The following is a 13,505-nucleotide window of genomic DNA, read 5'->3' as shown; positions in this document are numbered from 1 at the left end:
GTCCATGCACATATGGGTCATTTGAGTTTTAATTTCTGCATTTTAAAAAAAAAATATTTTGCCATTGTACTTTCATTTTATTTTAAAAATGATCCCTGAACCCATTTTTTGCTGAAATGACACATTTTTGCTGATGTGTCACTGTTGACTGGACTTTAGAGTTGATGACTCATTTAATTTTGCAGTGAATGGACCAAAATACCCTTAAATAAGTAATTTTTAAAAGTAAAATGAAAGTGACACATCATAAAAAATGGGTCTAGGGACCATTTTTAAAGTAAAATGAAGTGCAGTGGCAAAATGAAAATTTTAGGACCTTATTAGAATTGCTTATTTTTTGAATTTATGCAAAATCGTTTATGTAACTAAATCTATATTATTTATAAATTTTTACAAACAAAAATTGTATTTTTATAAACTATATTTTTTCATAAATGTAATTTTGCCAAAATTTTAATATGTACTCTGCTCACATCTCTTTTTTGCTACACCACCGTAAGAGTCTGTTTGGTATGAAGGAAAAAAAGTGGGAGGAAAAAAAATTACGCAAATCAATGAATGAATATGGACTAAAGTTAGTCTAGGTTCATTCATTGGTTTGCGTAATTATTTTTTCTCCCACTTTCCCTCCCTCAAACAAAACGGACCCTAAATATTTCATCATCACCGTTAATTTATTAAAATAGTAATTGGTGGGATAAATATATTTTTGGACCATACAAAATTATTAAATTTTATTTTTGGTTCTTATATAAAAAAAAAGTGACAAGTTTTAATTCTTAAACAATTTTTATGCATGTAGTTTTAATTCCCACTATTTCTCAAAATTTTGAAAATTGATTTATCTATATTATAATCTATGGACAAAACTTATATCAAGTTTCATACATCCTGTTTTTGTTGTTATCCAACCAAATTAAAACACGTGGATTAACCTTTAATGAGTTCACGGTTTCCGTCTTCCCTAACCTACCTTCACTATGACATTTTTTTTGTAACAAAAAAAAAAAAACTTAACCAGATCTTTCCAACCCATACTACCTAGAACACCAACCGAGTTAGAAGAGCTAGTCACTATGTTGTCGAATTCGGAAACCAACAAGTCAACAACAATATTCTGATTCATTTTTCTGAAATTGATTTTTGGTGTGATATAGTTTTGCTTATACAGATGAATTGAAACTTATGTTCTCATGAATCGTGATGATCTGTGTGATTAGAACTTCACGGAGAGGATGTGAGCGTCGGTGGAAAGTTGATGACAACCAATTATGTGATGTTTTTAGTAGTAAATTAGGATAGTTTTAATAGTAATTGAAGCCCAAAAGCAAGCAAATACCAAGAAAAGTGAAGTTACAAGACCCAGAAGCAAGAAAATTGAAAAAAGCAACTAAAAAGGGTAAAAATGTAATAAAGCAACGCAACCATCGTACCCACGATGAGTCTCAGCGTGGCGCAATGAGAAGGCGGTTAAAATTGAAGAAAATTTGCAGAAAATCTTTTCCATCGTGGCACGATGATGACTTGAAGAATACGCAGAAAATCCTAAGAAGATCTTCCATCGCACCACGATAGGATCCATCGTGGCCACGATGAGGCAAAAATACACGCCATCGTGGCCACGATGGGTGTGATTAATGCGCAGAAAAAGCTCAAGCCCAACTGAAAACTATAAATAGAACCTCCTTCCTCCACTATTATTCATTCCAAAATATTCCAACACATTCCAGAGTTAGGAGAACTCTAAGGAAGAGGCAAGGAGGTCAGGGAACTCCAAGGCCAACAAGATTCTTTTCTTTCTGTTTTTTGTAATTTAATTTTTCTAGGTGGAGTCGAGAAACTCTCTTACGAATGTTTGGTTGTATAATTTATATTATTTGGGTATATATTCAGTTATTTCTATTATAAACTCTTTTATTGTCCGGTTTTATATTTATTTTAATATTTATTTAATAATATTCGGAAACAAGACACAACAAGCTCTTGCACCGTGGAACTCGCAAAAACTAAAAATCTTTATGAATTGAAACTCAAGTTCTACAAAATTAAAATTGAAAATGTCACCGAAAGACTGATTACATAAATTTCTCTCGACTTGTATTTTTCCTTTAAGATTAAGTTTTCAAGCAGCTCAATTTTAATTCACTACAACAAATTTATACTACTTTTTGCGATAATTATTATAGTCGTTTGAAATAACTTCCTGAATTTATGCAAAATAATTTATTACAAATAAATTAAGAATTTAATAATAATTAAATAATTTTTAAAATTAATAGGTCTAAAACTACATATTTAAAATTTTTGTACTACTAAAATATGTCAATTTTTTTATATAAGGACTAAAATTATATTTAACTTTTTCTATAATATATATTATATATAGTTTAATGGACACTATTCTGTCAATATTTTCTTTATTTTATTTTTTCTTTCAAATTAATACAAAAATAACACACTATATTTATTAAAAATAAACAATATGTATTTATTAAAAAACGAAAAATTACAAACAAAAAATAAAATTGCATGCATGAATGCATGCATCCTCTCCACATGTCAATTCTCTCTTCTCTCATAGCATGCACCGTCTCCACATGTCTACCATGCAAGCCTTGTCTGTTTAATGATACTGATGCAGCTATGTTTGGTCATGATTTTCTTACATACTATTAAGTGCCTTTAGTGCAAACCCTGCTATATGGAGCAGGTGTTAGGTAGTGGAGCAGAGCAGGTGTTACATACTTGCTTAATATTGTTTTTTATTTTGACTTGTGTCATTGCATTAATTGTAGCTCATAGGAATGCACAATAAACTTAAATGGACCAAATTGATACTACTCTGTCCCAAAATATAAGGGAAAATTGGTCAAAGAAAGTTGATGTATTTGGTTAAAAATTTGAATTAGATACATCAACTTTAGTTGACCAATTTTCTCTTATATTTTGGGACGGAGGGAGTACTTTTTAAATGTAAGAGACCAAATTAAAACCTAAAATAAATGTAAGGGATTAAATATGTAGTTAAATGTATAGTATCCTAGATAGTTGTCTAATCACCTATCTAAACCCTAATCCACTTAAAACAATGAAAACTTTTCATTTAGTCACATCACCCACTTACATCCATTTAATGTATAATAATAATTAATTATTATTATTATTATTAGATTATTATTATTATTATTATTATTATTATTATTATTATTATTATTATTGTTGTGTTGGGTTATTTTTTTGTGGTTGTTTTATGTTACTATTCATTTTAATTTATTTTTTTCATTTTATTATTTGTGTATTTTATTATTTTTTGTTCGAAATAATTAATGATTTTGCTAATAATCTTTTGTCCAATCTTTGTGTGTATAAGAAATTGGTCGATTGTCAGAACTACTTACTTATGATTTTGGTACGCAAATTCATCGTCACGCTCTTTTAGTTGATCCAAATTAAAATCAATTTGAAGTGTTAGTAAAAAAATAAATTAATTAAAATTTAATAATGGTTGGTATGCTCCAATATTTTTCAAATTAATATAAATGACATATTCGATAATGAAGTAGTTTATTCAATTCAGAATCCTCCATTGAGATTTATAATACAAAAAAAACTTATTTTTCAACATCAATTTATTTTTTGTGGTCAATCATATGTTGTCATTTCCAGAGTTATTTTAAAGAATGAATTAAAGATATTGCTAACCAATGTTAATGAAGAAGATACCAAGGTAACTCCAAATGTGATGTATAAATAAGTTTTTTTTAAATGTATAAACACATATTTATCTATATCACATTTACATAACTTCTATTGTTACTATTATTTTGATAATACCTATTGTTTCAATTTTAAATTTATCACCTATACAAATAATTTTTTGACGTTATGGAATAAAATAACGCATAAGACTCGTGCATCGCACGGGTAAGCGTCTAGTTCCGAAACATCTGATTAAGCATGATAAAAATAGAAGAAAAAACTTCAAATTAATATTGCTGGTAACATAGACTAATTAAGATTTTCAGAAAGATAACTTAGTGTAACATGTATGTGTTTACGGCCTTATGTGGTATGGGGACCTCGTGTATAAGATCACAATAAATACATTGAAAAGTCTAATAGATATGATTTGCTAATTTTAATCCTTAATTAGCACTAATCAGAGATTTTAACATATATCAACATTTGCCACATGCGTAGAAAAATAAAATCAACAATTTTTTTATTCTTGACCCTTTCTAAGAAAATCTACAATTCTACTTGAGATACAATAAGCTGTTGACTGAATAGTAATCATAGGATTAACACCAATAGCAGTAGGAAGAACACTAGCATCACAAACAAACAATCTTTCAGCTTCCCAACTCTCACCATTTTCATCAACAACACCCTCATTTTGATTCACACCCATTCTACAACTCCCTATTTGATGTGCAGAACTATACAAATTCCAGCTCTCACCTGGCCACAATACTCCATCCATAGGACACACACTATCTATAAACTCTTCAATTTCATCTTCACTGATATTCTCATTAATTCTAATTCTTTGACCATCACTTCTATGTGTCCCTACTTCAACTACTCCTGCTGCTATAAGAATTCTCACTGCTTGTTGTAAACCAGCTCTCATATTCTCTTTATCAGTTGAATCCAATTTATAGCTTACTCTTCCTTCCTTTGTTACTTGTCCACTTGATTTGTCCCTTATTATTGTGATTAAATGTGATGTTCTTGGAAAGTTTAGCATTCTTTGTTTGAAGTCTAGTCCTGATTCCCATGGACATAGTGATGCAAATGATGCTGGTCCTAGTAATGGTGTTTCAATTATGGCTCTTATGTCTGATTTTAAATCATCACATGTTGATGATGATAGTACTTTATGAACAGATGTGATTATACCTCCCTCATAGACTTTACCTGTTATAAATCATAGGATGAAAGAGATGAAGATTACTTCGTGCCAATAACATGGTTAATTACCAAAAAAACTAACTAAACTCTTAACAAAAAAATTTATTTTAAATAATACCTTTGAGATCTGATTTTGATTCTGGAAAGTATCCCCATATCATTAACACAGGGTGGAGATGAAGGTTTCTACCAATGTTTTTATTCTTTAAACCACTAGATATCATCAATGGAGGTGTCAGAAGTGCACCACCTGCAGAAATTGTTACTTTGGCCTCAATTTGTAGCTTCATTGTGACTCTACTCTTTAAAGTCTTTGCCAAAACACCCAAACATTTCTTCTTTCTTGTATTTCCACTCCTGTAATTACTTTCAAATAAAAACCTCTCAGCTTTGCATCCTGTTATTATCACACCACCTTTTTCAACAGCATCTACAAGCCATGTAACTTGAGTCCCTTGTTTCTCTCCTTTTGGACAACCATAACCACGTGAACCACAATAATGATTGTTCCCCGATGAATTTCTTGGAACATAATCAACTTTTAAGCCAAGATTTTGACACCCTTTTCTCAGTACTTGATTTTGTAACCCTTCTTGTGTACAATTTTCATTGACACCAATTCTCTCACACACAGTTTCCATAGCAGATAGATACTCTAAGCTTGAAAATATGGAAAGTTTGTGTTCCTCTGACCATTCTTTTAACACTTTTTTTGGTGTTCTTATGCAAACTGACCAATTAACAGCTGAGCCGCCACCAACTGTTGAACCTGCCAAAATAAGTATTCTTGAATCAACAGAAGCTAACATTCCTCCACATTCATATTGTTGATCCATCGAAGGACCTTCTAGTGATGAATAATCCTCTAGAACAAAATAGTTTCCTTTCTCTAGAACAAGCACTTTGTGTCCTGCATTTGAAAGGACAGAAGCTGCTACACCTCCTCCAGAGCCAGATCCAACAACTACTGCATCAAATTTTATTTTGAGTGTGTTGTTTTTGGAGTCTAGTGTAACATTGAGGCCTTTGTTAATTAGAGATTGTTGAAGAGTTGAGTCATTTTCGTGCATGGTTTCTATAATCCCTTTTTCAAGGGGTCTCTTTTTGCTAAACTTTCTAAGAACATCACATTTAATCACAATAATAAGGGACAAATCAAGTGGACAAGTAACAAAGAAAGGAAGAATAAGCTATAAATTGGATTCAACTGACAAAGAGAATATGAGAGTTGGTTTACAACATGCAGTGAGGATTCTAATAGCAACAGGAGCAGTGGAAGTAGGGACACATAGAAGTGATGGTCAAAGAATTAAGATTAATGAGAATATCAGTGAAAATGAAATTGAAGAGTTTATAGATAGTTTTTTTCCTATAGATGGAGCATTGTGGCCGGGTGAGAGCTGGAATTTGTATAGTTCTGCTCATCAAATGGGGAGTTGTAGAATGGGCATGAATCAAAAGGAAGGTGCTGTTGATGAAAATGGTGAGAGTTGAGAAGACGAATGATTGTTTGTTTGTGATGCTAGTGTTCTTCCTACTGCTATTGGTGTCAATCCTATGATAACTATTCAGTCAACTACTTATTGTATCACAAGTAGAATTGTAGATTTTCTTATAAAGGATCAACAATCAAAAGATTGTTGATTTTACTTTTCTATGCATGTATGAATTCGCAATGAATTTGGTAAAATCACAATAAACTATACTATATTTGTAAACACTAAACACTTATAGGACATGAGATGAAGCATTGGGATCACGTGGGAGCTATAATGGATGTGAATTAAAAGAAATGTGTTGTTGATGAAAATGGGGAAGGCAGCCCTTCATTATATAGTAGTTATAACTTATGGCACATGGTGTAGTAATATAGGTGACATGGACAAGTGCTAAATTTGTCGACCATGGGTCAGTTGATATTTTACTAATAAATTAATATTAATTAATTAGGATCATTGCAAGTGGTAATGTGTACCAATAATACTCTTTATTGATTTATAGTACACTTTTTTCTTAAACAAGATTTATACTCTCTCTTATAAGTAAAAACATTATTTTTTAGATTTGTTCAAAAAAATAAGTCAATAATATAAACTAAGGCACCGTTTGACCGAACTTATTTTCGACTTTTTATTCCAAAAAAATAGAATTTGAGGCAAACAGTTTTCTTTAAAGTACTTATAAAAAAATTTGCTTAATTTTTATGTGTAAAATACATCAATAATGAGTTTTTGGTAAAATTAATATATGCAAATTTTTTTTGTGGAAAATGAACTTTTCGGCTGCTCCCCTCTTCGAATCCTCACAAACGTAAAACCATATATCCTATAATTAACTGATATGCTTTGTTTTTTTGTACATTAACTGATATGTTCATAATATGCACTATTATTTAATCACCTTCATGTCATGTGCATTATTATTATTATTATTATTATTATTATTATTATTATTAAAAAGTGCACTATTATTTTTTTACCTAAAAAATGCACTATTATTTAATTTTTTTTATAATAAAAAAGGCATTATTATTAGTTTTCATTGTACTATTAATTAAAAAAATAAGAACCCTGTAGTATTTTTCTTCTTCAAAATATGAAATTAATCATTTCAATAATTATACATGTATTTGGATTAAATTACACCTATAGTTCACAAGTCCCAGCACAACTGACAAAAAAATGTTAAAATTGTTAAGCTGAACGCTATGATCGGGGTTTAAACTCCGGCTCCCTCACACCGATAATGTTACGCCGTGTAATAATATTTTAAAAAATATAAATTTTATAAAATATTATTTACAATGGATTTAAAGTATATGTCATTTAAATTATTTATATAAAATTTTACACAAATTTAAAATTATTTGATTTGTTATTGAGACCTACTAAAATTTAAAATTTATGCACTTTACTGAACATTAGGGAAGATTTAACTACAAATAGGTTAGGTTTTCCTTATTTTAGATGTTGCTAGCTAGTTGTTTTGTTTCCTTTGTTGAGGATTTAGGCTTGGTCCCCCTCTTTTGTATCCCACTTTTTATTTTTATCTATGATATTTGAAGTTAAAAAAAAAAAAAAAAAATACTGAACATTTCTTATTTTTATGAATTTCAAAAACATATTGAATTATTTTAGATTTGTGTAAAATTTTACATAGATGATCTAAATAATATATACTTCTAATCAAATGGTAGATTTTATAATATATTATTAGTTAAAATGTTATATTTATTTAGATAAAATATTGCACACCAAATTTTAATATTTGTTTATTATATTTTTAAAATATAATATCCCTAAATATAAATGATTTAATAAATTTTTTTATGAAACAAATATAAATTAGAGTTTACTTTAAGTTTTTTAAAAATGAAATCACCACCAAACAACTTTAACTTTTTTTCTAAAGCACTTATTTTAAACTTTATTTTAAAGTAGCTTTTAAACCGTAAAAAAGTTTGGTCAAACGGTACCTAAATACATTACTTTTTCAATGAACTTAAAAAGTAATTTTTTTTTACTTATAATAGTGACCGGAGAAAGTACTATTTATCGAAGTTTATGAATTTTCATGGAATTATATAGCAGTTTTTGTTTTTTATTTTTTATAATGAATTATATAGCAGCTCTGATATTTTTAATTGTATACTATGTAATTATTATTTTTTATTGACTTTTGAAATTGTTTTAGAAAGGAAATTATTGGTGGTAATGAGCCATTAATTCTTGCTGGTTTGGGAAATTAACAGTTTTAGAAATATATTAATTTTTTAAGATACAGATTTGAGTAACCTTGAAAAAAAAACAGTTTTTTTTTTTTTTGGTAGTAGAGAGGGCCTAAGCCCCAGTTTTTTTTTTATTTGACTGAGAAAAAAACAGTTTTCTTTTTAAGTAAGAAAAAAACAGTTTTGGAAACTAATAGTAATACACTATATTATACTTTACTTTTTTTTTTTGACGCATTTTTTTTTATTATAATATTTATACTATACTTTTTTTTGACGTAAGATTTATACTGTACTTAAAAGAAACAGTTTTGGAAATTAATAATACACTTTATTGATGAGTGAAAGAAAAATTGATTTTTTTTTTTTTATAATTAGCTGTAGATCGAACCCGGGATCTATAACGTACTATTCAAGTTCCTCACTACTAGACCAAACCAGCTGTGAAAATTAATAATACACTTTATTTATGCTGTGGCTTAAAAAAATTGACTTTAGGTGTTAGTAAAAAATAAAATTTGTTAAGTTTGGTAAAAAAAAAAAACTGATACTTTTTTTTTTTTTGACAAGACGCAAAACTTTGCACCGTAAAGTTAAGGATATGCTTTTCTTTTTGGTAGAGTTTTCAGGATTTTCTAATAATACACTATATTTTTTTGACGAATCTAATAATACACTATATCGAAAAAATCAATAATTTTTTAGATATACTATAGTTTAATGGACACTTTTCTGTCAGTATTTTCTTAATTTTTTTCTGTCAAATTAATACATAAATAACACACTATATTAAAAATAGGAGAATATTAACATGTGCACGTATGAGGAATTAAAAATAGAAATTATAACTTTAAAAATAAGCAATATATTCTACCAAAAATAAATAAATAAAATAAAAATTATATTTATTAAAAAAACGAAAAAGTTACAAACAAAAAAGATAAAACTATATATTTATCAAAATATATAAGGAATCAAAAATAGAAATTATACTTTAAAAATAAACAATATTCTACCAAAAATAAATAAATAAAATAAAAATATATTTATTAAAAAAACGAAAAAAGTTACAAACAAAAAAGATAAAACTATATATTTATTAAAATATAATTATGCTACTTTCAGGCTCTTGTGTAATTTTTTATGTTTCTTCTGGCTAGTTGTGGCTTAACTTTTGTATAATGACCGACTACCTTTTAGTTTCTCATCTTGTGCTTGAGGGGCTGCGTTTTGTTTTAATATAATTTTCTCTTAGTTTCTTAAAAAAAAAAAAAAAAAAAACTATATCCTGAAAAGCAAACAATATTATATCCTAAAAAATATAACAAACAAAAATAAGTTAAAAAATCATTTTTTTAATAAAAAATTTACAAAACAAACACATTATTATTATGCTGAAGAAATATAAAAAAATACTAACTTCTTAGGTATGTAGAGACAACAAGAAATAGATCTATCCTTCAAAAAAAAAACAAGAAATAGATCTAGTTCAATGAAAAGTTTATAAAGAGCTGGATTAGACCTGATTTAGATCTGGTGCAATAATGTAAAAACAAATATTCAGATTATATAACAAATAAATTGAAAACATTAAAAATGTTTAGATTATATTCTTATGGTGACTCACATATTTAGAGAAGGTAATGTTTGTGCTGATAAACTAGAAACACAGGGTTATCTCTTGCTCATATGTTTGTGCTGATAAACTAGCCAACATAGGGTTATAGGGTTATTGAAAATAATAGAGAAGGTAATGTTTGTGCTGATAGACTTAAAAACACAGTGTTATCTCTTGCTTATACGTTTGTGCTGATAAACTAGCCAAAATGGGGTTATTGAAAATAATAGAGAAGGTAATGTTTGTGCTGATAAACTAACAACACAGGGTTATCTCTTGCTTATACACGGGTTATCTCTTGCTTATACGTCAGCACAAACTAGCCAACATAGGGTTATTGAAAATAATAGAGAAGGTAATGTTATTGAAAATAATAGAGAAGGTAATGTTTGTGCTGATAGACTAGAAACCCAGGGCTATCTCTTGTTTATATGGTTATGGTGTTGTCTGTATTCTCACTGGTGAAATAGATATATACAGGTTAGAGTGTGAAGTCAATCATAGAAAATTAATATAATTACACATAATGAAAAATAATTACAATCATAATTATACTTAATGAAAGAATATTCTTTCTTTCTATATCACCTTATTTTAGATTTGTATTATGTACCAAAAATAAATAAAAATTGTATCGGTTTTGGTCTAGTCACTTTTTTTTTTTTTTAGTGATCTTTCCTTATTAATTTTTTTTTGTACTGATCTTCTTTTTTCTTACATAAGGGTACTGATCTTTCTTATTTATATATATTTGGCTTAAATGTGTAAAAGGTCCCTGCACATATGGGCCATGTGAGTTTTAATCCCTGCATTTAAAAAAAAATTCATTTTGCCACTGTTTTTTCATTTTATTTTAAAAATGGTCCCTAAACCCATTTTTTGCTGAAATGACACATTTTTGCTGATGTGTCACTGTTGACTGGACTTTAGAGTTGATGACTCATTTAATTTTGCAGTGAATGGACCAAAATACCCTTAAATAAGTAATTTTTTAAAAGTAAAATGAAAGTGACACATCATAAAAAATGGGTCTAGGGACCATTTTTAAAGTAAAATGAAAGTGCAGTAGCAAAATGAAAATTTTAGGACCTTATTAAAATTGCTTATTTTTTGAATTTATGCAAAATCGTTTATGTAACTAAATCTATATTATTTATAAATTTTTACAAACAAAAATTGTATTTTTATAAACTATATTTTTTGATAAATGTAATTTTGCCAAAATTTTAATATGTACTCTGCTCACATCTCTTTTTTGCTACACCACCGTAAGAGTCCGTTGGTATGAAGGAAAAAAAGTGGGAGAAAAAAAATTACGCAAATCAATGAATGAAGATGGACTAAAGTTAGTCTAGGTTCATTCATTGGTTTGCGTAATTTTTTTTCCTCCCACTTTTCTTCCCTCAAACAAAAGGACTCTAAATATTTCATCATCACCATTAATTTATTAAAATAGTAATTGGTGGGATAAATATATTTTTGGACCGTACAAAATTATTAAATTTTATTTTTGGTTCTTATATAAAAAAAAAGTGACAAGTTTTAATTCTTAAACAATTTTTATGCATGTAGTTTTAATTCCCACTATTTCTCAAAATTTTGAAAATTGATTTATCTATATTATAATCTATGGACAAAACTTATATCAAGTTTCATACATTCTGTTTTATCTGTTATCCAACCAAATTAAAACACGTGGATTAACCTTTAATGAGTTCATGGTTTCCGTCTTCCCTAACCTACCTTCACAATGACATTTTTTTGGTAAAAAAAAAACTCAACCAGATCTTTCCAACCCATACTACCTAGAACACCAACCGAGTTAGAAGAGTTAGTCACTATGTTGTCGAATTCGGAAACCAACAAGTCAACAACAATATTCTGATTCATTTTTCTGAAATTGATTTTTGGTGTGATATAGTTTTGCTTATACAGATGAATTGAAACTTATGTTCTCATGAATCCTGATGATCTGTGTGATTAGAACTTCACGGAGAGGATGTGAGCGTCGGTGGAAAGTTGATGACAACCAATTATGTGATGTTTTTAGTAGTAAATTAGGATAGTTTTAATAGTAATTGAAGCCCAAAAGCAAGCAAATACCAAGAAAAATGAAGTTACAAGACCCAGAAGCAAGAAAAGTGAAAAAAGCAACTAAAAAGGGTAAAAATGTAATAAAGCAACGCAACCATCGTATTCGTACCCACGATGAGTCTCAGCGTGGCGCGATGAGAATGCGGTGAAAATTGAAGAAAATTTGCAGAAAATCTTTTCCATCGTGGCACGATGATGACTTGAAGAATACGCAGAAAATCCTAAGAAGATCTTCCATCGCACCACGATAGGATCCATCGTGGCCACGATGAGGCAAAAATACACGCCATCGTGGCCACGATGGGTGTGATTAATGCGCAGAAAAAGCTCAAGCCCAACTGAAAACTATAAATAGAACCTCCTTCCTCCACTATTATTCATTCCAAAATATTCCAACACATTCCAGAGTTAGGAGAACTCTAAGGAGGAGGCAAGGAGGTCAGGGAACTCCAAGGCCAACAAGATTCTTTTCTTTCTGTTTTTTGTAATTTAATTTTTCTAGGTGGAGTCGAGAAACTCTCTTACGAATGCTTGGTTGTATAATTTATATTATTTGGGTATATATTCAGTTATTTCTATTATAAACTCTTTTATTGTCCGGTTTTATATTTATTTTAATATTGATGACATTAGAATTAAATATTTTTTTTGGTACATAAAATACTAATTTTTTTTTGTACATAATATATTAAATTTATTGGAAAGAGAAAGTGTGTGCAAAAAAAATTATTGGTAAATTAAAATAAGGATATAATGGGAAAATAAAGTGCAAAAATAAACTTTCTTAATTTCTTTTTTTTTTTTCTACAAACAAAAAATAAAATATCATGCATGCACCCTCTGTACATGTCAATTCTCTCTCTCTCCTCTCCATCACTCATCTCTTCTCTCATAGCATGCACCCTCTCCAGATGTCAATTCTCTCTCACAAATAATGAGCAAGGAACAACATGCAAACATGCAAGTGTCTTACTAATCCTGATCACGTCTAAAAACCAATCACCTAATAAGCTTTTACCAATATATAATTCTAGAAAAACAAACACCTAGTTGTAATTTCAAAATAAAAACCACCTAAAACTAATGGCTTTTGCTAATATAGAAGATTTACCATAAATTGTTATTATTAATGGGTCTCAATAACATATCAAA

General features: G+C 28.7%; 1 protein-coding gene across 1 annotated transcript; it reads right to left on the bottom strand.

The window, feature by feature from the left end:
• Nucleotides 1–4,222: 4,222 nt before the first annotated feature.
• Nucleotides 4,223–12,149, bottom strand: LOC123914770 (long-chain-alcohol oxidase FAO1-like). Its single transcript, XM_045965942.1, has 3 exons — nt 12,042–12,149; nt 5,033–6,104; nt 4,223–4,920 (listed from the first exon to the last, which is right to left on the bottom strand). Exons 1-3 carry the CDS (start codon nt 12,147–12,149, stop codon nt 4,223–4,225), a joined length of 1,878 nt encoding a protein of 625 aa, XP_045821898.1.
• Between the last annotated feature and the right edge of the window lie 1,356 nt (nt 12,150–13,505).

The sequence above is a fragment of the Trifolium pratense genome, linkage group LG3 (assembly GCF_020283565.1).
Source record: "Trifolium pratense cultivar HEN17-A07 linkage group LG3, ARS_RC_1.1, whole genome shotgun sequence".
NCBI lineage: Eukaryota > Viridiplantae > Streptophyta > Magnoliopsida > Fabales > Fabaceae > Trifolium > Trifolium pratense.
Note: the sequence above shows the minus strand (reverse complement) of the source record. Positions and strands in the feature narration are given on the sequence as shown.